The sequence below is a fragment of the Columba livia genome, chromosome 10, assembly GCF_036013475.1.
Source record: "Columba livia isolate bColLiv1 breed racing homer chromosome 10, bColLiv1.pat.W.v2, whole genome shotgun sequence".
Classification (NCBI taxonomy): domain Eukaryota; kingdom Metazoa; phylum Chordata; class Aves; order Columbiformes; family Columbidae; genus Columba; species Columba livia.
In genome coordinates, this window is record NC_088611.1 from 7,971,146 (window position 1) to 7,998,243 (window position 27,098).

The 27,098-nt window shown below is 43.0% G+C and overlaps 1 protein-coding gene across 9 annotated transcripts in view; it reads left to right on the forward strand.

Moving 5' to 3' along the window:
• The window catches only part of RAD54L2 (RAD54 like 2), a 68,782-nt gene that overhangs the window by 13,069 nt on the left and 28,615 nt on the right, over nucleotides 1-27,098 (forward strand). For 6 of the 9 annotated variants that reach the window (XM_065075269.1, XM_065075262.1, XM_065075263.1 and 3 more), the window contains one exon: nucleotides 7,633-7,839. In XM_065075269.1, coding sequence (XP_064931341.1) covers nucleotides 7,689-7,839 — 151 coding nt within the window. In that variant the 5' untranslated portion in view covers nucleotides 7,633-7,688. Of the gene's footprint in view, nucleotides 1-6,778; nucleotides 6,794-7,632; nucleotides 7,840-9,214; nucleotides 9,303-21,700; nucleotides 22,460-27,098 lie in introns of those variants that run through there. The other 3 variants (XM_065075264.1, XM_065075267.1, XM_065075268.1) reach the window with 3 other exon arrangements.

The following is a 27,098-nucleotide window of genomic DNA, read 5'->3' on the forward strand; positions in this document are numbered from 1 at the left end:
CTCCTGGTCCTCTGCAACAGTTGGTAGTCAGGTGCAGACATATGACCAAGGGAAGAGTGAAGTGGTGTTTACTTTGTGGTCGGTTGGTGACAGTGTGACACGTGACTGGTGTCAGTCTCACTGGGGATGCTGGGTTGCCCTGGACCGCGGCTGGTGGGAACCCTGGTTTTGTGAGCAGAGACACAGTGACAGGTGTGAATCATTCCTCGTAATGAAATGTGCTTCTCTGGGGGGCAAAGAACAAGAGCGTGTGGATGGGGTGGTGCTGAGGGAACAGGATAGATCAACTGGACCTTTCAGCATCGGGAGAACATGCAGTTTTCCTCATTCTGAAAGATGAAAACATTGTTCATGAGCTATATCAGTCTGTTTCTGTAGGGTACTCTTCAAGGAGGTAAGCCCAGAGCCACAGCTTGTCTTCACAGGGTGACAGTGACTGATCTTTACTTGAGAGGGGATTAGCTCTTTGCCTCTTCACTCCTCTCTGTTCCACTGCTTCTGTTTATGTAATTTATTCTTGATTTATTACATAACTTCTTATCTGGCACCTATGTATATCAAGAGCTTAGACTCCTAGAGGGATCTTTTAGTTATCTGGATCTTCCTTTCTCATGGGAATTGGCTCACCTCTGGCCATAGTTTGGGTACGCACAAAGAGAAGGCGTAGCACGCCTCTCCTGGGAGCTGATTTTTAAAATCCATCTTTTGGAATTTGAGAATGGTTATCATTAATGCAGGGTAAGCAAATTTGCCCCAAATTAATCTACTATATAAAATGTATTGAATATAATTTGGAATCCTGACATGCCATGCCCTACTGTTGGGTCTTCCCCATAATTTGAAATCTTTTATCGGGATTTTACTCCTCTCACAGGTACTGGTTATTTTTCTATAGCTATAGCACCATGGGCAAAACCTGTAAAAGCACACTTAAAAGTGCCTTTTTTGTTGAAATACTGTTTGCTTGGACTAGATGATCTTTTGAGGTCTCTTCCAATCCCTAACATTCTGTGATTCTGTGAAAGCAGAAACAGTGTTGAGGGAAGGAAAGTTTCCTTTTCTCAACATATTCTTTAGCATGGAATGCAAGTGCCATTTATACAGGAGTTACCAGAGCTAAAAATGGGGGTTGAGTGAAGTAAGAGACAAAATTTCTGTTCATTTATGATGGTGTTAATCCAGATGAGTATCGGTAATTACTGGAAACAAAACTGATCACATGCTTCTTACCTCAGCCTGAAATTGTATGTAGTACAAACCAAACCGCTCCTCTAGACACTGAGGATGTTATGAGTATTTCAAAGAAAGAGCTGATTTATATGAAGCCAATTTCTTCTTTAGTGTGATCAAATCAAGTTGCTTTTAAAAGCAATGCAACATTGTTTAGGCAAATAATTATATACATACACACGTATACAAACACAAAAATAGTTTGCCCATTTCTGCTGGCTCTGTCTAGAGGTAAAGAGCTTGTCAGTGTCTTACGAAGTCTGCGTGGAAGTGAGCACTGACATCTTACAAAGAGTATTCAGTTTATTTTTTCTTTAGAGGTCACAAACTATAGGTACTGTGGGCAGCAGAGTGTCTCTGCATCCCTTAGGAAGGGCGGGAGGGGAAGGAGGCTGTGCTGGCAGCGGCTGGTGCTGGTGTGCGCGGTGGCTGGTGCCGGTGTGTGCCGCTGTCACCGGTCCGGGTTGTGTAAGGATCGGCAGACGCTGCCATTGACTCACGCTGGCTCTTTTTGTTCAGGATCACGGTGGGAGCCAACCCTTATGTAATGTTCATTGTCACATTCGCCGTTCCAGCACTGTCATGTCAGCAGAGAGGAAGGATTAGCTCTCCCTTTTCTTTCTTTATGGTTTGGTTTTAGTTTGTTTTTTGTTTTGTTTGCTTTCTCCCACCCCTTCTTGCAGCAGCTTTTGTTTTTGTTGTCTGGGAACAACCAGTTTCAGGCTGTTTTTAGTGTTGTGGTGCCTTTTAGGAAGGAGATTGTTACCCTAGAGAGAATAAAAGAGCAGGTCCTGCAGCTGATACATGGAAGTGTTTTTCAGAGCACTCTCTCATTCTTTCTCTTGATTCCTGCTCCCCACAAATCACAGCGGGCTCCTTAATACTCGCGTCACATGTGGGCAAAGACGAGATGCATTGTGCCTGTATTTGCATGGCGTGGGGAGAAACGCACTCGCCTTCTTCAGCAGAGTGGTCCAGGGCAAGCAGATGCTCTACAATTTATGATTTTACAAGCTGCTGCTTTTTCCTTTCTTCAGTTTAATGTTTCTGTAGTAAACACGTCGCTTAAGGGATCAATGCCACTTAGTTTTGCTGTGCTTGAACAAGAGAAAAGGAAGGAGGAGAATTGTTTTCTTCCTTCCCAGCCAGCAGTGCATGGCCACCAGTTGTCTGTGAGTCACAGCTGAAAAGCTGTATTGCTCAAGTCCTAACAGCCTCAGACTGCAAAGGAAGAAGGGATTTAAGTCACGAAGTAATCAGTTAAGGATGGCTTTAAGTGCAGTTTGGGGGGTTATCATTGGGGAAAAAAAGTTCCTGTTGATTTTTCAGTAAACACTTAAGTTTGCTTTGTTAAAAACATAAAGGGGATCTGCTAGACTAGTATTGGTCAGTAACACTGTTGGCTCTTTTTTGAGAAAATATTGGTTCTTTTAATGATCCCCTCTCCCCCACCTTTTTTTACATGCTAATGTAAAATAGGGATCTTAATATGTTACATAATGTAAATTAGATAAGTTCTAATGTTTGTTAGAATCAAACTGTCCAAAACCACTGAGCTCAGTTTTATTTCTTATCTTATTTTTAAATTGAACAGGAAAGTGTTCATTGTTATTTTGCAATAACATTGCAAGTTATTACTTGCAAACTGTTACAGTTTTTTTTTTTTGTAGTAAAGAGAAGCCATTTTTTTTAGTGATCCATCTGTATGCTTTGTAATAATTCTCCATTAGTGACTGAAGGCTACATCTAAGGTACCAAAACTCTGCTAGCATGAGATCTAGTAAAAAATAAGATTTCTCTCAACGAGCCAGCAGTTACCTTCGTACACATCCCATTGGAAGTGTTTGTGTGGGAGCTGAGTGTTTAAGAGAAATCTTATGACCCCGACTATTTTGCTGTTTTGTTGCCAAACAAATGAAACAAACAAACAAACAAAAAAAAAAACCAGAAAGGAAAATATAAGGAAATTATTGCCATACAAAATGATTGTATAGCAGGAACTGGAGAGCGTTATGCAGCACAGACTTCGAAATACCTGTTTTTTTTTAAACTGTCTGTGCAAATCCTCCCGTGATTTGCCAGTGTGCTTGATCCTGTTTCTATGGCCAGGCACCACAATGACCAACGTGAAGTCTTGGTTACAAAACAGGCTTTAAGGGACAAATCTTGATGAGTCCCAGATCTTGGGCTTGGCTGGAGGTTGGGGAGGTGATGGAATCCTCTTTACTGTTCAGCACCGTAGTAGCATTAGTGTTAAACCTGCCCTTTCTGGAGGGATTTGCATGGGATGGGTTTGTACTCAGGAATGAGCGTGTCCTGTGCCTGAATCACTTGTGTCGTAGCAGGCAAAGAGCTGCTGTAAAGCCATGTTGGCTTCCGTGGCTTCCTGGAGGTACAGGGGAATCCTGCTTCTCCTTGCTCAGGTGGGGAAGGATGCCCTGCCCTGCATCCTTCCTTTGTACTTGTTTGTACTAGTTAATTAAATACAAGTTTAGGTTTTATACTGCTGACAAGGCATCTATGGAAGCCGTGATGTCGCACAGAAATGGGTAAAGTCACCAGATCCCATGATGTTTGCTTTCACTTAATAGTTTCCTCATGGCCGGCTTGACCCTGTGGTGAAAAACTATCACTTAGAAGGGAAAAAGTTCATGTTCACTTTTCTTTCCCAACTTCATACATAAGAAGAAATGGTGATTTTTAAATCTTTGCAGAGTGAAATAAGTACATGAGGACAGCAGAACTGTGTCCGAATTTGCAAGCCCTTGAAGTTTCCTAATTCAGAACTGGGCCTCCTTTCTGTGCAGGCTGAGGAGGAGGCAGTCAGCACCACATGGCATTTACTTGCTATTTGAAATGTTCTACCTTAAAAAAGCAAAGCCCAAAAAACTTCAGGCCTATTTTTATCTTCGTTGAAAGACAGGACGTAATACATGAGAAAGGCTGTCTTGGATGCTAATTTGATGTGCAGTTGATTGCAGGGTTTAACTTCCTGGGTAGGATAAACATGACAGCGCTTTTTTCCTCCCTGAGTAAGCAAGAGGATTTTTCAAAGTGTTTTCACCTAATACCCAACCATGTGTTCAACCAGGTGCTGTATCGTGTGGACTTGTGGCTTTCAGTTGTGAACTGTGGCATGGCACATTTGGTTTGTATTTCTTGGTGCTGGTGAACCCTCCTCCCGGCAGGGCAGGAGGCTGGTGGGCTGATGGGAAAGTCCAGACAAACGATAACTTTGATTAGTTGAAGGTAATCTGTTTATCTCTTGCAAAGTGCCCTTCCTGCAGCGATTAGATGTTGAGCACAGTGTGCCAGTGTGTGCAAAGGCGAGAGATGGGGCAGGTTGTAGTAACTCAGCCATAAAACGGTCGTGGCAGCTACAATCTGGCCCTGTTGTGTAATTCCCCTTGGTGGAAGGCTCCAAACTGGGTCAGATCGGTGTGAGAAACGAGGGCAGTTGCATGGCTGCGTGGTGCCTACCTGCCTGTCCTGCCGTGTCCCTGCTCCCGCTGCCACCACGCAGCGTCACAGCCCTTTGGCAGGGTGACAGCCCACCCAGACTTGGGCGTACACAGTGGACAGTGGCCGAGGAGGAGGATGGGAGGGAGTTAGACAGACGGCAGTGTGACAATAGGCACAGGAGCTCACCGTCTTTGTTTCACCCAGCTTCTGCAAACTTTAATTAAGTCTTTTTGAAAGCTTCTGTTTAACCCTCCTGCTTGTGGCGGGGCTGCTGAATGGGTGTCAAAAGTTAGCTTATAAAGAACGTATGCGTACTGCTGAACAAAAATAAAGCTTAAGATTAGAGCCCTTTTGTACTTCAGTCTGAGAGATGGCTGCTCTTCACTGTGTTTGATTTTATTTATAGAGATACAAGGACCCACATCTTTTCCTTTAAACAATTTTTATAAAGTGTTTTATGGTGTGTGGGGTTTTTTTTGCTTTGTGGTTTTTTGTTTGTTGTTTATGTTGTTTAGTTGTCGTTGTTTGGGCTTTTTTTTTGTTTTTCTGGTTTTTTAGACTCTGCAACAAACAATGAAACATGAGAGATGATACACAGGAGGATACTGATGGGAGAAACTGTATCATGTGTCACGCTTTGACCTGGAGCATTTAGTGGCATTAAAAAAGCACTTTTGCTTTTTCTGTTTGTAGATGAGAATTCATTCCTGCTGTGCTAGTAGTGTTTGTATTTTTTCCCCCCTTTGGGTTTTTTTTGTTGGTGCTTAGTTTGCTGGGATAGTAAAACATGGAAAATTTTTAGCATGCTTTTGTTGATATGGTCCCTGGCAGATAGCATGCAAGATGCTTTATAGCACAGTATGGACAACATGGGAATAAATAAAATGCCTCGAAATCCCAGGTGACCGGCAGAGACCCACAGAGGTAACACTATTGACCACCTCCTTCTGAAATGTGAGGAAACACATGCAGCTTTACAGTTTTGAATGCAAAAAAAATTGAGTACAAAACCAATGTTTATTTTCCTCAGGCCTAAATGTCAACTGGAAGGGAACATTGTTGCTATTTAAAAGTAAAAAACCCCGCTGTTTTGAAATACAACTAGACTTTAGCATAGCATTTTTCAGGAAAAAAAAATTGCGATAATAGGTTGTTTTGCATCTGCAGTCCCTGGCTGAAGTCACAGGGTCAGAAAGTGAGCAGAGCCGGCGCCGTGCCCATGGTCCCAGCGTCGCCGCGGGGCTCGGGACCTGCCACCAGCAGACCGCAGAAGCTGAATGAATCTCTTTGGCTGGTGTAAACTGGCACAGTTCCACTCGAGCCAATTTAGATGTTGGCCTTTTCTACCATCTGCTTGACTAAGCCAACTTATTTTGTGTGACACGTGTAACAGTGCAGGGATGTCACTTGCCTCTGCCTGGTGGTAAAGTGCTCCTGAGACCTGGCAGTGAAAGGCTTCCTATGCCAATACCAATCCCTGCAAAGCCTCTTCTTCCCTTGTGTTTATTTTCTTTTGGACACTCTTCAATGTTGTTGAGGAGCTGAGAGAGGCAAAGCAGGAACTGATGACTTCAACTGGAATAATTCAGTATACTTGACAGATTTTCAGCCTTGCTACAGGAGTGTTGAGTTGTGCCTTTAGCCTTCAAGTTTCTGAGCTCATCTAGTTACTGCTGAAACACAGCTGAAAATGACATTTTAATGTTTCTTGAAGTGTTTGTAGATATGCATGCTGCCTTATCTGCTTAGATTTATTTTTCTATAAATGGCTGATTAGTTCTCAAACATTTCATAGTTTACACTGGAAATGTGGTGTAAGTAGGGGGCACTGGAAAATGAGTAACGATGAAATGTTTCCCTTGTCTGTCTGTAAAGCTTTCTGGGGAATGTGTGGGTAGTAATTCTTCTGAGGCTTGTTTTTTGAACACATACTTTGCTTTATGTTCCTTGAGATCACGATGCCTTCTTTATTTTTCTTTCTCAGTTGTGTTTGTTTCTTTTCATCCATCACAGCTGCTTTATGATAGTTCTTTGTGTATGGAAGAGGAGTACCCAGGAGTACCCATCGCTGTCCAGAAGTGACAGTGCATGATCTGAACAGGTGAACCTATGATTGCCCTGGCCCTCTCTTTAGGCTTTATTGTTGTTTTGTACTGTGATTTCTGCTGTGATGCACTGGGGTACCGTAACAGAGGAGTCATCCCCAGGCAGCTTCAGTCTTGTCCTTTAGAGCAATTCTCCCTGATCCATCCTTCCTTTGTGTTTACTTTTCTTCTTACCCTGCTTTACAAAGGGACACACAACCTTTAAAAACTGGATCTTCATTGCCTTCTGTCCATACGGTTATTAAGGTAACGCTCTGTCTTCTCTGTTGGTTGGAATGGAGGCTTCAAACAGGCTGTGGTGAGGAGCTGGTGACCTTCCCAGTGGGTACAGCTGAGCCAGAGGATGGTTCCTGTCTGTGACCCACAGTCTGTATACTGCAGTGCTGTTCACAGTGCTTGGGGTTCAGGGTAACGGGTATCCATATGGTGTTCTGGGACTGGTCCTTTTTCTGTGCTTCGTGTTTGGATGGCAGTGTTCTGAAATAGTTCACATAATGTATTTATTTTTGCATTTTTCTATAATCAGACATTGGTACTAGGAATCTTTCTGCTGTCTACATGTCAAGGATACCAATAAAGATGTTTTGTGGTATGATTAGTTAATATGTTGTTTCTGATGTTAATTCAACAATGCTGGCCCTATATCATCATGATACATTGCTTATGGCATCCATTTTCTGCACAGGATTTTGTGCACAATCTGATGTAACTGTTATTTAAAAGACCGATGGCAGGTTTGTGTTTTTATATGCAGTAATCTTGCTATGATTTTGAGCCTTGAGGATCAGAGATTGGGATTTACTGGGCTCATTATGTACCTCTTCTTTCCTCGCAGGGCTGCCTCCTGGTAGAACATGAGCAGGTAATGCACAAGGAGCACCACTGGGAATCATGTCAGACGAGTCAATCTCAGGGAGTGATCCGGACCTGGACCCGGACTTGGAGCAGGAGGATATGGAAGAGGAGGAGGAGGAAGATGAGGAGGAGGCGATGGAGGAGGACAATGATGGGGATGATGAGGAGGACTTACTTGATGAGAGTGGTAAGTGAATGGGGTTGTGAATTTCTGCATACATTTGTTATACAAAACCAGAGTTACTGCTTTTGGTGAGTGACACCTTGGTAGATAGCACACGGGTTAGGATTCGTCCAGCACTTAGAAGGGAGAAGTGCTCATGTGGGTGTATAGTTTAAACAAGGATTGAATGTAGGCTAAATTTGGACGCCTAGCCGAAAAAAGTTTTCATCATGAAAACAAACCACAAGCGTAAATTGTAAGGAGGATAGAAATTTTAAAATAGCTACAGATTCAGGGAAAACAATTATATAAAGAATTAAATAAATCAGTTTGCAATTACTTGTATTATTAAAAGGATCTGGTAAAATTAAATATGCTTACATCACTGGCTTGCCCATAGGTAAACAGTTAATGGATGCTGTGGGCAATTACTGATCACTAACAACTGAGAAATGTTCTTTTCTCACAGTGTACAGGTTTGGGGTTTTTTTTTGTTGTTTGTTTGTTTTACAATATGAAAGGTGGCAGTGCTGACTAAGGAAGTTGTCACCTTCTATCCTCACCTAGTTGTAAGTGCCCCACTCTCCTCTTCAGTCAGGACCAAGGTAGCTGTTTGTGGGCCTGTGCTGCACAGGTTGCATTTAAGCAAGATTAGGTAACTGCTCTGGTTCATGGCATGATCCTGGAAATATGTTTCATCCATCAGAAAGGCCAGTGTTCTAGGGCACGTAGACAGGAGTGCATGGCTCAGGTGGGAATTCCCCATGCTGTATTTGACACTGAACTACTTTTATCATAGAACTGCAGCCCCTGCCTAAGGGATGTTGTATTTGCTTCCTTTAAAATTGTGATTTTTTTATAATTTGAAAGAGTATGTGGATTTTTTTAACGCACCCCCTTCAACCTATGGAGTATAGTCTTCCTTTTGTTAGTGTAGAATGTGTTAAAGACAGATACTTCTCTCTTTCTGTAGTTACTAAAGTATTTTTTGTTTCAAAGTACATTGCTGTACTCGAGGGGTTTTCTTTTGTTGTTTTGTTTGGGTTTTTTTTAATATTCTTTCAGCCTCATGCTACTCGAATATACTATTTTGATTTTAAATGCTTATAAAATGTTTACACAAATTAATTTTATTCCTCTAGTTTTATTCACATGATGGCTTCTTCTAATGAGAAAGTAGCAGAAATGGAAGTGTTAGCTCAGGTAAGAAACCAGGGAATTCCCAGGACGTGGAGTTACAAGGCCACTGATTACTCTGTCTCAAAGAGACTGGCAGTTACCTTGTCACTTTGTTCACAGGAACCTGTGCCCAGCGGAGCAATAGGAAGCATGACATTGTAGACAAGCTTTTATTGACAGAGGAGTGGCTGTATGTCAAGTGGCTCGTTCCACATGGTTATTTTATTATAGACCTATGTATTTTATCATCTACCTCTGTCTTATAGTGTCTGAATACTCATACTTGGATTATTCTTTCCAAAGCAAAGGTAAATCAGAACATCGCTAACTGTTAATGACAGCTGTTATTTTCATCTTAAAACACTAGAAACATGTTTATGTTTTGTATTTCGTTAGTGACTAATTAAAAATAGATTTTAACAAATGTAGGAAATAATGAGGAAGATTTAAAAGACAATTTACATATAAGTAGCATAAAATGTTTTTACAGTTGTTCATTAGATACAGGAAAAACTCTCTCTTACACAATCTGAGCAAAGCTAGATTGCCTCTGAGCTTTCAGGTTGTTTCAGCTTTATTTCTGTCTGCTAGAGTATCAGGATGCTTTCTCTGTGCTTAGCTGTATAATTACTGTTTTCTGTGGAGGTATCCACTCTGCTTTTCCTGATGTCTCATCACAGCTATGTACTGCCTTAGAAATGTCATTTGATGTCTATATTACCTTGGATCTAATATAAAACAGTCTCCTGCTAGTTGGCCTACGAAAACATAGGTGACTTCAGAATTAAGAGGATCATTTTATTTTGTCCATCAGATATTTATAGTCCTGTCTCTTTGTAGATGACCTCCGTTCATAAAAATCCTCTTAGGAACAGACATTTACTTTGATTCATAAGAGGGAAGTATGTGCTCTAATGTTTATACTATGAAGTTTTTTAACAGCTTAATTTTAATAATTTCTGTTAAGCTTTGTTCTGCCTGTTCCCAGCTGTGCTGTTCTCCTCCCCTCCTGGTACTGTGGTTGTTCTGTAGATGTTCCATTAAGGGTCCCAGGGGATCCTTCCCTTGTGGACAACTTCTTGCATATTTCTAGCACTACAAGATTTAAAAGATCGTTAATCTTTCATGGTTATTTTCTTGGAAGAGTGACAGGCTGCATGTATATTTTATCCAAACTGAAATGGATTACTTGTTTTAAATAATAGTGATGATAACAATTATAAAACTAACATTTTTACTGCTTGATTGCAAAACAGTGGCTTTGTTTTGGGTATGTAGGTTTTCCATGATTTGATGGTGACTCAGATTCCTTATGAACCTTCCATGGTTAATGTAATGTTACCCACACCTGTTGATGGTTGAAGGTCTGGTCTCACACTTAGCAGTCACATGGGTCTTGCAAATTTAACCTCTTTTCATTATATATATATATATATATATATATCTATAGTGTGTGTGTGGAATTAATACCTGTGGTGGTTTCAGTTTCAGGATTTTGTGTTCTTTTACGTTCTGGTAATTAGGAGTGCTGTCTTCAGTTTTGGTGCAGTTTTTCTCATTCCTGCTCTGAGAACTCGAAGTTTTGTTTGCATTTAGTGTAGGCTGTTGCATAGGTGGTCTAGAGTTTAGTCTGGATGTTTATAGTGAAAACTTTGTCTTGATGAAAGCAGTTCTTAAACCTTCTCCTCCTGCTCCCAGGGAAGAAAGAGAGCACAGAGAACCAGTTTTCTGAATATTTCTGAACAAGTGAGAGTCAATAACCACATAGCTTACATCCTTTGTACCTTCAGTGGTGGTCAGTTAGTGAACCTTAGCATCATGTGTAGGAGCTCTGACAGCTTTAGTCTTTTTCTAGCACACTTCTGCCAGGACATGCCTACCCTGACGCTTTAGACCCTTTCCAGGGGCTGCCAGGCTGCACACCCATCCTGGGAGCATGTGTCAGTCCTACCCAGAGGCTTCTGCTGCTTTTCCAGCCTGGCCATCCCTGCACGCTGCATCTGTTTTCTCATCGCTTGTGGGCAGCAGCACTTGTTTTATCATGTTTGATTTTGTGATAGCAGTGTGTGACTGCTAAGAACTTTTTTCCTTAACTCCCTAAATCCTTTTCACTAGAAGTGTGATGTGCTGATGACTGTAGAGATAACGGGCTGTTTTAAGTCCTGCCGTTCTCTGATCCCGGTAGTTGCTCAGGGCTGTGTAGAGCTCCGTAGAAATGAAAGCTAGTTCCAGCAAAGAGGAAACAAGCCTCCAATATGGATTTTACAAATAATTTCAAATGCAAGGACTGTTCATACCTCAGAGCTTTCCTGAGGAAAGCTGTTGAGTGTTTGAACAAATCGCACTGTAGTGCTCTGTGTTTTTTGTGTTCTGAATGTCTTTGGATTATTCTGATTGAAGTCTCTGAAATTCATTGTCTCTTACTCATTGCTGTAATTCTGCTATAAATAGTAATGGCACGTTGCTTCTTACCTCTGAGTATATGAGTTACACACTTTTTTAAAGGTGTAATTTGGGTAAAAGTGTAAAGAGGTGATTGTTTCAGTTCTCTGAAAGATGTCTTAATGAGCACAGGCATTCAGACACTGTTCTCAAAGGCTGCTGTAGTTGTGTTTGCACACAGGATGTGTGGTACAGCAGACAGACTGGAGTCAGTACCTCTGGCCTATGCAAGTGGACAATTTTCCAATACCACAGCAGTACTGCAATACTTGATGTACAGATGTACCAGGCAACACTAAATAATAGTGTATTAGATGCTACTGTTGTGATATAATAATATCCATGCAACTGGCATTGTCTTCTGTCCTATGTTGTCTGCTTTGCCTGTTTTCCCCTGTCCCATCCCTTCTTTCTTTCCCCAGGGCTGGGTGCATGCCAGCTCCATGGCATCTGTGTCTGACTAGTGGAGAACAGGAGAAGGTGGAGGCATCCTGCCCTCCCTCTTCCCACCTCAAACTTGTTCTGTTCCTACTCCTCTCCGACAAAGTGCTGGAGCAAAACATAGCTGCTCTGTGCAGGGTTTCTGTGGACAGATGGACACTAGGAGAGGCATGAGCGAGGAGCACAGTTGTGTTGTTGGTGCAGAATTGCAAGTCCCAGGAGAGTGGAGGACATGGGGTAACTGCTCTTTTGCACTGCAGCTTCTCAGTAGCGTGAAGGCACCAGGGCCAAGTCTGAGAACCTCTGAAAGACTGGCACAAGAGGTTAGTGAGGGGAAAGATCAACCCTTTTCCTCACCTTAGCCTCTTAAAACTCTGCTCATCCCTGTCTACGACATTTTGTAGCATCATGACAGACTCAGTTACCTCTTGTTTCTGGAGCATCATCCAGAAAGTATTCCAATGGCTGCTTTTTGTTTGAACTTGAGCGTACCACTTGGTACTCACAGTTTTGAGTTTCCTGCGATACCAAGGCAGGAGTACTTGACTTCAGATGGCAGCCACTGTCATTCAGGTTTGAAAAGATCTTTGCTTTCCTTGAACTCTCACTAGAGGAAAGGCTGTTTGTTTAAAGGAGTACTGCTAGATCAGCTTCACATACAATTTGCACTTGGTGGTTGGGGAAAAAAATGTTGGCATGAAATTATAGCAAGAATGTATTTTGTTTAGTGCGCTGTTCCTGTGTGGCTCATCATCATGTTGCGTGCGGCAAGGGGTGCAATTACTTTGAAAGTGAAATAGATTCATAGCTGCCCGGATAATTTCTTTGTCTAACCTGAGGGGAAAAATCAGTAGTTAGTGCCATACTTACTAGAAAGTTCATTAGCACTTGAGTTATTAAAGCTGAAATTATTTCGGAAATCTGTTTTTAAAGTCATGTGCAAATGTGAGTTAATATTTTTTTGAATGATACGTGAATGCATCCTTGAGGTGCAGGGAGCTGCTGCTCATCTTGGAAGATCATGTTATTCATGCGCTTCCCACCTCCAAGTCATTCCATCTTTACTTCTCCCCAACAAAGTGCTGGAACAAAACGAAACTGGTGTGTGTGTAGGAGTCCCCAGCTGGATGTGTGGGGTTGAGAACAGAGCAAATTTCTGTCATTACAGGGAAAGAGAGGAAAATCTTTGTTATAAATCTGTTCATTTAGCAGGATTCTTCTGCTCATGTACACAAGATTTTACTTTTCATCTGAAGTTATTCTTATAAATTGGGTCATGTTATACTCACCTGTATGAAAATGAGAGGCAGAGCGTGAAGACAGTCTCCTGAATAATACCCTGCTAAATTATATCCTATTCCTTATCATTTTATATCCAGATTTAGAAAGGCCTATACTGCTGGAAGAGAAAAGAGGGAGCTGCTGTTAGAAAGAAATTTACCTGCATGTGTCACTTGAATTGGATGGTCCTACTTGAACTGGAAATGGAGATTAGTAACAGCAGCCTGAAATCTTTCTGTGTTCTACTTTTGACCACACTGCACACCACTTTTTCTTAGGAAAGACTGGTTTTAGGTTGTCCTCCCTATCTACTAGAAAAATTAAATACATGCCTTAAGAAGAGGAGGAACAAATAGGTACTTATTTCTTTAATCTCTGAACTCCTTTAGGAAAGGAGAAGTAAAGATGGAATGACTTGGAGGTGGGAAGCGCATGAATAACATGATCTTCCAAGATGAGCAGCAGCTCCCTGCACCTCAAGGATGCATTCACATATCTTTCAAAAAATATTAACTCACATTTGCACATGACTTTAAAAACAGATTTCCGAAATAATTTCAGCTTTAATAACTCAAGTGCTAATGAACTTTCTAGTAAGTATGGCACTAACTACTGATTTTTCCCCTCAGGTTAGACAAAGAAATTATCCAGGCAGCTACAAATCTATTTCAGCTGTGTTGAGGGTAGTTGGGCATCCCAAGGTCTATGCGGCCTTGGATACTTGTAGCTGCTCTTTGAGCAGCTCTTTAATGCGATGCTTCCACCTGCTGCAGTACGTGGGCATGATAGACTTGACTGCTTCTTGCTTTCTCCCTCAGGCTGGTGGTACCCAGGCTTTGATTCTTGTCCTTGTTCAGCTGGAGGCTGGTGGCAGGGGCTGAGGAAAGGGGCAGGCCTGTTGGAGTAAACTTGGAGTGGAGAGGAGGCTCTTTTTATTGGTTGAAAATGGATGGGTCAGAAAAAAAGGTAGGGAAGTCCTGACTTTTGTTTCTTCCCCCAAATCTAGAAAAGCACTGGAGACGATCGGGAGGGTTCCTTTAATTTTAAGCTCTGCTGTATGCTGTATGTACATATGCCAAAGTGGTGGGTGCCAGTAAGTAATAATCCTGTAATTTAATCTGCAAATTATCATTTGCAGAGTGCAAGGTGGATTTCTTGGGGAGAAGAGAAGAGTGGTGATTGACATATTTCCATTTTTTCCTTCTTGATGGATTTCCTTATCTTGATTCTTTTATTTTGATTACTCGGGGCAGGATGCAGCTCCCTCTAGAGTCCACCAGTACTATTTCTAAAGAGGCTAGAAAGGCTTGTCCTGGAGCAAGCCAGCCTCTTCTCCACAGTAAGTTTGTTGCCTCCACGGTATCCCTGATCTTTGTAAGCCTGGGAAACCAAACCTGAACTTCTGTGTACCACCGTGCACTTTGCTGTTCTTAGACAACCACACAGATTTTAATGCTTATAGTGACTTTTTGTAGACTGTCTTCCAAGCCAATCAAATTGTTATGGGAAACTGCATTACCTTAGAAAATTATCCTTATAGATCAGATTTTTAAAATATGCTTTATCATGTGAGTACAGAATGTGGGGCTTGACCTTGAATCAGCTGGTTGTGGATAACTCAGCAAACCTGCATCTAACTGCAGATATTGGATGCATTTCTCAAGTGACTTGCTGTAACTAAGTTGCTGAGGGGTTTGTATTGTTTTCTCAGACCCTGGAAGGGATGAGAGCATTTCCAAAGATGCTGGGTGTCTGTGAAGCATACGCTCTCCGCCTCTGCAAATCTTACATTCAAGACTTGCGTTGGTTTCCTAAAACCCAGAAAATTACAAGCTGGCAATCATCTATGTTTCCACAATCCAGCTGAATAAAATACGAAAGAGATAGTATCAAAGGTGAAAAGAGACTGGCTACTAGTATTTGCAGATTTAGCAATCCTGGTTACTGAGTAATGCAGAAAGGTTACATTGAAATGGCAGGGAAAAAGGCTGGGCTCTCATATTTAGGCAAAAGCCCCACTGGTTTCTCTAGGAACTTTGCTTCGTTACAGAAGGCTGCGTATTTTACCCATTATTTTTATTCTGGCAGTTTCCCTGTAGTACAGTCTGTCTTTCAGAACAAATGGTGTTTCTGTGTGCAGTCGGAGGGGTTTGGACCTGCCTAGCTGTCTGTACCCAGCACGTTGTACGGGAGCTGCTAACGCCCATGCAGACCCTGTGGCAGGCACCCAGCTCCATTGAAGTGACTTTACTGCACTCACTAAATGGTGACATTAAAAAAATGTCCTCTTGGGTGCTTTGCTGGGAACAGCCAGTACCGTGTGCTTTGTGAGCTCTCATTGCAGGGGGATTGGACTAGGTGACCTTTAAAGGTCCCATCCAACCCAAACTATTCTATTATTCTGCTGAAGCTGCAGATTGCCTTGCTGGGCATTTTGTGTTGGGGCAGTTTAGGCTGTTGGAAAGTGATAAAGACAGGTGGAAGTCCCTTGTCTACAGGCTCTTTGCCCATAAATATGTGAGGAGCAGGGAAAGGTACCAGGAATGGAGTGCGGAAGGAGTGACACCAGGGGGCTGTGGGGGTTTTATTGACCGATTCCAGCATTCTAACTAACCCTGTGAACTAGATTATTCTCAGCAGGGTGAAGTGTGGCTTGAAGGCTGCTGTGGGAAGGAAGGATGAGATCCTGACAGCGCTGTCCCTCAGCCCCCTTCACAGGGAATTACAGACTGACGATGTCGCGGGTCAGTCCCTGAGCCTTTTGCTGCACACCCGCTCTGTTTGAAAGTGCAGATGCTTTAGCCGTTTCCTCTGCTTATCCTAAGCAGGGGGAAGGTCCGAATGAAAGAGTTTGTGACTCCTCTGTCCCCTCCCAGGCTCTCTGACAGCAGTTTCCTCTTTGAGAGGATGGCTCAAAGTCTGGCAGAGCCTGAAGGTTATATAACCTGGAGTAATGACTCGCTTTACTTCTTTAAAAGGAGGTGATGACGCCAGAGCTCCGCTTCCTTCAGACCTGCCGACTGGGCACAGGGACTGGCTGATCTCACAAAATGATGTGGTATAATAACTAGCTACACCTTTTTTTTCCTCTTTTCTTCCTCCTTCCTTTTGATCTATTGCATATGATGGAATACAAAATAGAAATATTTCTGTGCAGTTCAAGAACGGCCCATGTCCACAGCTCTGCATTTTCTATTTATATGTGTATGGATTTTTTTCAAATGTTTTTTACCTGTAGCTATGTGCTCTGTTTTCTTAAAGTTGCCCCAAACGTGAGAGTAGCTTGAATGCCCGGGGAGCAGGGTCAATGAGCGGGCGGTTTACTAGCTGAAGAAAGAATTGCTCCAAGACGTCCATGGGGAGGAGAAGTATCTTGTTTCTTCCTGATTGTCTGGTAGGGGTTGTGCTTTATTGGCCAAAAACTTGTTTTTCTCTTTTCACAAAGCAGCCAGAGAATCCCTAAGGAAGGATAATCACACTCATGTTTACTTTTCTGCCATGTTTGATACCTTTTTCCCCGTGTATGTTTTCAATAGTCAGCTTTGTACCACACCTAGTCGCTGCTGGTTGATACCGTACTCCATCCTGTGAAGCTTCTGAAACCATGACAAAATCACAACGAAACTAATTAGCAATTTTGCAACATGGTATTTTCACTCTTGAACAGGTAAGGAATGGCAAAGTGACTTTGCCAAGGTTGCCTGATGAGTGTGATGGAGCCAAAGTCAAAATCCTGTGCTTTACATTTTAAGCAGCACCTCTTTAATTTTCAAATGTACTGGGCGAAACACTTACCTGTTTTCCATTTGAGTTTAAGCTATGCAAGGGGTCCTTATTTTCATTTTTCCTTAATTTATCTGGTATTGTGCTGTATTTAATGACTAGTTAAGTAACGTGCACGTAGCTATATGTTACACAAGTATAATGTTTTTTGCCAAGAAACAGCAGCAAGTTTGTAAGGAGGGGGGACTGTTTTAACTGAACTAGAAGCCTTCTTCAGATTTTAAAACACAGTATCACATCACAGTTATTTGCTTTATTTGTTGTTTTAATTTCCTGCTTAGGCTTTATAGAAAACTGCAACACTGAACTTGCTGAAGTGTCCGGCTTGTCGTTTGGATCAAAGTTTTTGGTGCAATACCCATTTTTTTTATTTTAATGACAATAGTTTGTACTACAGATGTTGAAAATGTGTCATTCACATTTTCTTCAACATGCAGTTCACTGACTCAGTCTCAAAAAAATTAGAAGTAGGAGTCAGAAGACGTTATTTTCACTCGCAAATAAGAATGAGACAGGAAAGCTACAAGATTAAATCTTTTTGGACTAGGTGAATAGAAACTTCTAGTTTAAGTCTCTGTCAAAACAAATTTTGCAATTAAAAGCTTCATCTGTGCACAATATTTAAATACTTGAAGTAGTAGAAACAATTTTAAAATGTCACTTTTCTGTACTCTTAGCTTGTGATTTATGTCGAATTTGCACCTAGAGGAAAACTGAAGTTAAAGTTGTACAGAATCGCTCTTCCGTGGTGCACAAATACATCGTGTCATCAGCAGAAGAAATGTAGCAAGTTACAGGAAGATATGAGAATCAGTTTCTTGAATATAACAGATTGTAACTCGATGGATTTAGCTTTGATTAAGATGCTGATACATATCTGTGATATAAATCCTTCAACTTAAAATCATTACATCTTGTAAAAAACAAGCTTGTTTTCTTCAGTGCATTTAAACAGCCTTTGAAAGCCCAGGGCTGAAGTCTGAAGCAGTGTCTGTTGTGCCCCAGTGAGAGTCTGAAGAGCATTTGCGCAAGGCGCTGCAGTTCATCACTACCTGTATTTTGTGTGGTTAGATTTTTCTCACATTATGTACAACTTTCCTCCCCGGTTATGATTTAAATGAGTGTGGGAAAGAAAATAAGCCAAGATTCATGTGAATGCAAACAAAATGAGAAAAAACAGATTGATCAAATTTTATGCCTTACATTTCAGTCCAAAACTCACTAAAATCAATGGAAAGTCTCCTCTGATTTTCTGTGCTTGGTTTAGGTCTTATTAAAAAGTAGTTTTAATTTACAGCACATAATTTGTTTCAAAAGCAAATGATGCTCAAAGCCCAGCAATACTCAGTTGGCAGCAAGTAGTGTGGAGTTTAATTCTGTCTGAAGTGGTTTAGGTTGATAAACACCACCTATATTATAACCAACACAAAATTCTATTCTTGTGTGTATTCCATGTTGCTAAAACAACAAGGAAAACAGGACAGGGAAAACAGCTTTAATGATTGTTGTATGTGTTCCTAGAAGCTGATAGTCAGGAGTGAAATTTGGCTGTCAAGCCTAGTTTGTGTTTAGTAATGTACAAACAATTCAGATTCTGCTGGTTGGTGATCGGTGGGGTGTGCAGAAGCAGCTGCTGGAGATGGAATAGCCTGTGAGAGCCTGTGCTGAGTTTGGCTGGGGTAGAGTTAATTTTCTTCGCATTATCAAGTATGGGGCTATGTTTTGGCTTTGTGCAGGAAGCAGTGTTGATAACACAAGGATGTGTTAGTTACTGCTGAGCAGGGCTTATACACAGTCAAGGCTGCTTCTGCTCCTCACCCCACCAGTGGGTGGGCTGCAGGGGACACGGTTGGGACAGTTGACCCCAACTGACCAAAAGGACCTTCCATACCATATGGTGTCATGCTCAGTGTATAAAGCTGGGGGAAGGAGGAAATGGGGAATGTTTGGAGTGATGATGTTTGTCTTCCCAAGTAACCGTCACGTGTGATGGAGCCCTGTGTTCCTGGGGGTGACTGAACACCCAGCTGCCCATGGGAAGCGGTGAATGAATCCCTTATTTTGCTTTGCTTGTGTGTGTGGCTTTTGTTTTACCTATTAAACTGCTTTTATCTCAACCCGGGAGTTTTCTCACTTGTATCCTTCTGGCTCTCTCTTTCTCATGTCACCGGAGGGACTGAGTGAGCGGCTGCGTGGAGCTGAGTTGCTGGCTGGGGTTAAACTATGACAGAAAGCTGTGGGACAGGGAAGGGACTGCACATCCAGCGTGGAGCAGTCGAGGATGGGCAAGGAAGGTTTCTTGTGTTCTGCAGGGTGGAGATGAGAGTGAACAGCACATGGGGCAGTCATTGGAGAGAAGGGAACCACTCCAGCTTGTAGGGACTAAGAGCATGGTGGCACATGGTGGATCCAGTGCTTTTTGCCTGCAGTTTGCTTGGTCGGCGTGGATCGGGTTGATGTTGAGCAGTCCTGGAAAGGACAAGGGGAACAGGAGGTTGGAAGAACTAGGTTCAAGGTGGACAACAGGCACAGGGATGGGGAAAGTGAGTCACTTGTATTATGTTTTGGGATATTTCGTTTAAACTTTTTAGTTGACCAGAGTTTAGTTTGGTTCCCTGCCCCCCTCATCTCCAGTGTTCTCTGCTATACAGAGGAACTGGTGTCCTGAAAACCTTTGTGATTGAGCTTCTTGTGTGTGTAGGCAGGTTTCGGTGTGTGTTTGAACCCATATGAATTTACAGTGCTCAGGGATGCTGACATTGCTGCTGGAAAGACTTGTCAGTATTATAAAAGCCTTTGATCTTTATATTCTATGAAAATCAAATTTTATAGTGATTTTTTTTTTAACAGGGGAATCTCCTAGGTTGTTCGCAAGGGAACCTCTCAAGTGACATTGGTTTCTTGACCAGCCTCTTCTGTGGATTAGTACAGTTGTACAATTGCAAAGAGCTTGTGGTTTGAGGCTGAGGTGGGTGAGGTACGACAGCCAGGTGAGATTTCAGACCGTGTAAGGGAGGCAGAACATTCTTCCTTACTGGCAAGGCTGGCCTCGCAGAAAAGCAATTTAGTAAATGGGCTTATCTATAACAAGATTACCTTCCATGAGGAGCTCATTTTATAAACTGACTGTTTCTGGCAGATCTAATTCTTGGCTGTGTGAATACGTATTTATCATGACTAACAGTGGTGGCCTCCCCAGTCGGCTGTTGTAAGTAGAAAGGCTAGAAAAATTCCTTTCCATTCTGCACACTAAGGTGAAGGAGGAAATCTCCTTCTTATGGCGGTGTGCAGAAGGACAGGTATAGGTCATGTTTCCCCCACTGTATTGAGCTTCCATTTTCCTCGTGCTTATTTGCTGCAATAAGCATGACTTGGAAAGTACCCAGTTGCATTTACACAAATACTTGTCTTTAAATCTTGCTTCCTAGTTTCATAACTCTGTTAGGTCAGATGCTGAGGTCATGTTTGGTTATTTATTCCAAAGTCCTTACAAGGCCTGCTACAATATCCTTGGCTATATACTTTTCTTAATATATTTGTCCCTCTTTTCCCCCTTGATGACCATTGTATGTTGTATGTACCAGACTATTTGAATCTGTGGCACGGTTGAAAGGCTGTCTTGTTACCAAGCTTCTTAATTTTAATACAGTTCATAATATTTTATTTGGTAAAATTTATAAGGCTCTAATTATGAAAATAGCACCTTGGGTTTGTTTCAAAGTTGCGATGTACCCTGAAGCAATGCGGATATGTTGATGGTAGCAAGCGTTCACTGCCCTCTGCCACTATCTTGGATGAAAGGTCTAATACGAATGGCTGGAGTCACACAAAGGGTACCTGGGCTCGCCCTGGCTGTGTTTGCAGACCCCTAGACCAACCATTACTGTTACGAGCGCAGCGTGTTGTCCTGCAGCCCTGCAGATCCGTGCCAGGGCTGCTCAGATGCAGCCTGCTTCGGGCTTCCTGTGCCCGCCCTGGTTTTCCCAGCTCTCACTTGCCAGTTGTTTCAAGTGATGAGCTGACTTCATTACGTGGACAAATGCTTGCTAAGAGCGAGCTGATTGTGTTATGTGTCTGTCAGCCCAGGTTTGCTGTTTGCTGCTGGCATCGAGTACGGCTGTGGAGGGAATCAGACATGGAAAAAAACTCTGTGGCACTGAAGAATGATGTTTAGCCTTTAGGGGTTCAACTGCAGCTTTAAAGTACTTATTCTCTCCTGTGCTTACTTATTCTCTGCTGTACCCATCCTTCTGGTGCAGATGGATGATGGGGAGGACAATTTACTTAGAAAAAGCTTGCACTCCACAAAATCTGAAAGGTTGTTTCCTAAAAACTGTGAAATCTCATTCGTAGTCCATTTGCTGCACACAGAGCCTTCTGCATGCTGCCGGTGCTGTACGAGCTGCCGATTTAACCAGGCAAACAGGGTGCTTTTCTGCCTGTTACTGTGCAAACAGGTTATCAGCTCCCAGCATACTCCTCAGGTTTCAGTCTCAGTCGTCCAGTTTTCTTGGAAGTTAGCAGGCAAATAGTTCATAAAATCAGAGATACCAAGATTCTTTTAAAAGCCGGAAAAGCTGTACTTATTTTTGCAGCTCATTGCCCTCCTCTTTTCCTTTTGTGCTGTGAAACTTGGAAGCGGGTTTACGGTCCCGCATGTCCCCTGTGCGGAACGTCCTGTTGTCTGTTGGGATTCCCCTTGCACGGGCCCCACCGGAGCCCGAATGGTTATGTAAGGACTTTTATTTTATTCTCAGTCTTAGTCTCTGCCACTAGTTGAACTGGATCATGGGCTGAGTGAATGGGATCCGCTCAGAACAGCGTGCAGCTCCGCCGCTCGAGATGAGGGAGAGGAGTGAGACCTCCCCTGTACACACCCCTTCAGCCTCCCTACTCTTCTCTCTTTTAAAACTCTTTTCCCAGGCGTAACTGAGGTTGCTCCCGCTGATTGGGAACACATACTGAAGCCAAACGGGCTGGGCAGCGTAGCTCCAGCCGTTGATCCCCGGGGGAGCAGCAGCTCCCTCGGGCAGGGCTGTGCTGTTTGACTCTCCAAGCAGGGGAGGAGATAGTGACAATTTTTATTTAGGCTGAACACGAGGGGTATTTATGTAACAGTGACCCCGGTCTGTCTCGGCTGGGTGCAGGGAGGATATATGCGTCCTGATTCCTGTCACACCGGCTGGGTGGATGCGAGCACTAGGAGCTATTTACCAAAGTTATTTTCAGAAACCTTAAAGTGCAGGTTTCCCTGCCTGTGCCCTGGACTGTTTTATTGGGAGACATTTCCCACTTGTGAACTGAACAGCCAGTGAGAGTGGATTTAGGGCTCACTGGGCTGTGGGCAGAGATAAGGAGTTGTCGGGAGTGACTGGAAACTTTTGTCCTGAAGACCCTGAGACCAGAATAGCAGAAGGGCTGAGAGCTTGTGGCCACGTTGAACGAGTGTCGGGGCAGAGCTCTTACCTCAGTGCCCTGAGCAGCATGTTACTCTTGGATGAGTCTCAACAGTTTCCAGGTAGGACCCAGGTTGGTGGTGGGGTTTATTTTGCACTTTTTGTTTATTTTTTGTTTTGTGTTGTGGGCTTTTTTTATGTGTGGTTTGTTTGTTTTTCTTCCTCCCCATTCCTCCCCCCCCTCCCCGCCTTTTCTGTTCCTTCTTGTTTTCCTGTTACAGACTGTTCATTCTTCCAGCCCTGTTCGTTTCTCCCTCCTGGAGCACCCTACTCACTGGCCAGCAAAGTGCAGGAGGAACCAAGACTCTCCTGTGAGGTTCTGGTTTTAATTTGCTGCCTATCTGGCAGGGATGGAAACAGTTGAGTTTTCAGAGTCTTGCAGTGCTTGTTGGCTTGATGGGGGAGATATAAGAAGGAAACTCTTTCTTTGTACTTTTAATTCTCAAGACTTTGGTGATGTCACATTCTGGGTCTGGCTGTTGTTGTTTCTGCTGCTGTCTTATTGTAATGCTGCAAAAGTAATCTTTAGCAAGAGAGGAGGCAGCATTTATTATCAGTATGATTTTTTATCCATTGTCTCCTCCCTCACACCCTTCAACTTCTTGTGTATACTTTCCCCCAACATCTTACTCAATAAGAGTTTTGAGAGTTGCTTTTATCGGTGAAATATTTGGTGACTTGCTGATGGGGCAGCAGTCCGGGCACCAGGCAGAGCTGTTGGTGCTTGCTCCAGATCCCCTCATTAGTGCCTAATAGGCTAAGAGCTACTTGGCTTTTTTTTTTTCCCCTCCCCCTCTCATCAAATAGAAGATGCTGATGAAACCCTAACAGGACTTTGTGGTTTTGGGATGGTTACCGCTTAGTTTGCTTGCTGATGGAAGGACATTGTCTGTTGGAGGAAAAACTTTGTTCAGATTTGAGCAACTTTCTAAACTTTTAATTTAACTTGTTACTTTGAGGTCAGGTACTCGGGGACACCAAGCTTCTTCCACCTTGTTCATGTGGCAAATACTTACAGAGTTCATGATATGAATTTAATAGACTGGTCAAAAATGGTCCCCAGGAGCTCCAGCTCTGGGTTCCTGGTCTGTTATACGAGTCCAGTGCAGTGTGGTCTTCATCAGGAGTTTTTATAGAAAGGGCCCGTGCAGTATTTGTTGTCCATTAGTCAGAGGGGTGGATTCTAGCAAAAGCTTTCTTAGTTCTCGGGTTGTGGTGGCATAACAAACTCATTTTGGGAGAGCGTGAATTGAGAAAAGAACTACAATACAAAATGAGTTTAGATAAATGAGGAATCTGGGTGATACAAGTGGCTTATGTAACTCAGTCTTTGGAAATGAGACTGCAGGTCATAGAGGGAGAATACAAGGTTAGAGGCCTTCCAAAGTTTTGGGTGGAAAGGTATTTTGGGGTCATTTGTACAAATATAGGAGAACAAGAGTGCAAGTGCGCTCCTCTTTGTACAGCATTGCTCGTCAAGTTGTAAAGTCTGGGGAAAGGTTCATCACAGCCTGCTCTACCAGCAGGAAAATGGTCTCTGTTTGAGGAGGCATTTGTAATGGAGCTCATATGGTTGTGCTCTGGCTGCTGAATCCAGGAGGGTCTCTGTCCCACTTCTCCATAGCTCCTTGTCCCTGGAGAGGGTGATAAAACTGCACAAGGTCACAGAGTGAGACTGGGACAGAACTGAGTTGTTATGCTCTTCCCTGCCTTTGTGCTTCAACCACTGGTCAGGATTTCTTTTTGTCTCTAGTTTACATGGCTTTTTCTCACTCCAGGTGTCTGAACACTTCTTTGGGGTGTTCAAAGTAGCAAACACTTGTATATGTGATGCTGTGAGATCTGTTTATTATTTTATAAATGTTTCTGGAAAGTTAGAGAAGGTTTTTAATTATTTTGTGGTAGCACTCACCAGCGAGTAAATCAGGGCTTGTGGCAGTACATTGCCCATCCCCATTTGAAAAGAGGCTGTTGCCCTGCAAGAAAAAAATCTCTTATTTACAGAGCCCTGTCTCTTCTGCATATACACGTGTACTCCTTTTTTTACCAAAGAGGCAGTTGTAATTTTAGCAGTCTTCTGAAGGAAGCAGTGCTTGTCTTTTTTCCAGGATGTAGTGGGCTTAGATTTTGGGGTGTTACATATTTTGGATGGAGGTGTCCTTGTGACATTGTGGCTTCAATGTGCATGAGTCTGGTTGCCGTGAACAACTTTGCAGCCCTTTGTCAAACTCCTTTAGGAGCACACAAAATGGCATCAATATTTTGAAAAGAAAAAGTAGAAACAGATTGTTCTTTGAGTGATGCTGTTTCATCCTGGTCTTATTAGCTTTCTCCAGTGCTCTTGGTCACTTTTCTGGCTGCACTTGATGGGAGAGGTGCCAGTGGAATGCAATGGCACACAGGCTCAAACTCAGCAATTTGTGTTTTGTTCCCAAGTGATGCCTCCCTCGTTAAACAGAATCCTTAAAAATTCCTCTGAAATTAGAGACTGAAGCAGAAAAAAAGAATGCAGCTGAAGTTCTGTGCTTTGTTACATTTCTAAAAAAAATCCTCAGCTATGTTTTGGTTTTCCAAGTAGGAAATTATGTTTAGGGAAAGGAAAGAACCTGTTGGTCAGAGCATAGGACAGGGAGCCAGCGACTTGGGAGTTCCTCAGCACTGGTGCCTACCTGATTTCTTCACCTGGGTTTCCTCTTCTGCAAGATGGACAGGGGTTGTTTTGCAGGTTATTGTGAGGATCGTGTAATGCTTGGGACCTCCTTTGGCACCGAACAAATGCCAAGTATTATTATTTTGAAATCTCTCCTCTCTTATACCATTGCTACCATGAGCAACAACAAAAGAGCACTCAGATGCTGAAGGATGTTTTATGTGGGATTATTTCCCATGTTGCTCTTTCAAATTAGGAGTGAGTATCAGATGTCTTCTCCTCCTGCTCTGTTCATATAATAGGTCCTGAACAAAACTATGGTGAGGGCTTGAGGCTGGAATTAAAGTTTGTTTTGTGCTCGCTATTTGTTTGCCATTTTGGTGGCCTTGGAAGCGTGTGGCAGCAATAATCCCTTCTTTGTTATTTCTCATTGCTCTCAGGGTATCCTGGTGTAAAGCTAATGCCACAACTCCCAGCTACCTAGTGTAAACTAGTGCTTATGTAATGATTGTGTAATGCAGAATGCTTGCTCCCCTGCTCGTCCTCTTTTCTTAGTTCCTGAAATTTATCCCTAGAAGAGTCATGGTTGCAACCAGCTGGATTCACTGTGCTAGGAACATGTCAAGCCCTGTATGCATCTGTTTTCTGAAGCTGGGAGGTGAAATCAATTATTTATCAAATATTTAGAAATCAATTATTTATCCACCTTAATAGAATAGAGCAATTTTTTTTTTCCTTAAGTTTTGAACTGTTGTGAAAAAAGCAAGGTCTGATGGTTAAATTCAGTTACTTGTGGTTTAGATCCCTATGGTAATTTTTGTAATCTGGCTGGCAAAACTGTATTCAGGGTTACTAGTTAACTGGGATAACCAGAAAGGGGAGGTTTCGTTTCTCTCCTGTGTGCTGCTTGTTGAAAACTTCCCAGCACTCAAGCCTGAAACGCTTCCTGACTCCGGTGCGTGGTTTTATGTAACTCAGTTGCTCTCGCACACTCCCGGCTGAAGGACACATGTAACCCATCCCTGCTTCACTCCTACCTTGCTGGGCGCATTTCCTGGCTTTGTTTCCCTGTCTCCCTGTCTTGGCCAATGCCCGCAGTGCATGTGTGAGTGGAGGGTTCATGAGGAGGAGGAGGCAGTTTAAATTTTAGCTTTGAGGACTTTTATCGGGAAAAGTAATTTTGGTTATCTGTCTAGGAGAGAGATGCCAGGTAGCAGCGCTCTGCGTTTCTCCAGATCTTGCTGTCTCAAAGTGCCGTGGAAGCTTGATTTGAAGTTTCACAATCTTCCTTTGAGCATATCAGAGCTGGCGGCAGACGTGAGATTGCCTGGTGCTCCGGAGCAAGGATCCACCTCTCCTGCGTGGTGCGGGTGAGGGGGAGGACAACCTGAGGGCCACCCCACCAGGGCTGCGTTTCAGGGGCTTGTGTGAGGTGCTGGTGGGGCTGGGTGCAGCTGTGCCAGCACAGGGCCAGCTCTGGCGGTGCGGGGTGCTGGTGGCTGCAGGCCTGTGCCATACCACGCTTATATAAGCGCTCTTTGGGGTTTATGTAAGCTTGGTCTCAGCGTCCCATAGCATTGAGGCCCAACCAGAACAAGAGCTCTTGTGTATTTGGGGCCTGATTCTGCTTGCATAATCCCAGGGCTAGAAGATATATTACGTTTGTCAAAAAGCTGGCTGTTTGATGTTCTCATTTGCCTCTCGGCACTTCTTGGCTGCTTCCTTTCCCTTTGGTTTTAGGTGTTATCCTCTTGCCTTTCACTTCTGCTGCTTTTTGCTCCTGAAGGATTCCTTCAGGCCAGGAAAGGGGTTTTATTCTGCAGCATAACTTCATCAGTAATGGATACACTGAAAGACCTCTGAAGGAACAAAGAAGGGCAGTGCTGCCTTATAATTTATCTTCTAAAGTTTTCCATTGATCGGGGCTTCCTGCCCAAGAAGGATTCTGGAGATAGGTTTGGCTTTTGTGTGTTCCTGGTCTGGCTCTCTCGCTGTGCCCGGGCCTGCAGAGCCTGTGCTGGGGGTGTTTTCTTTGGAGCTCATTTCACATC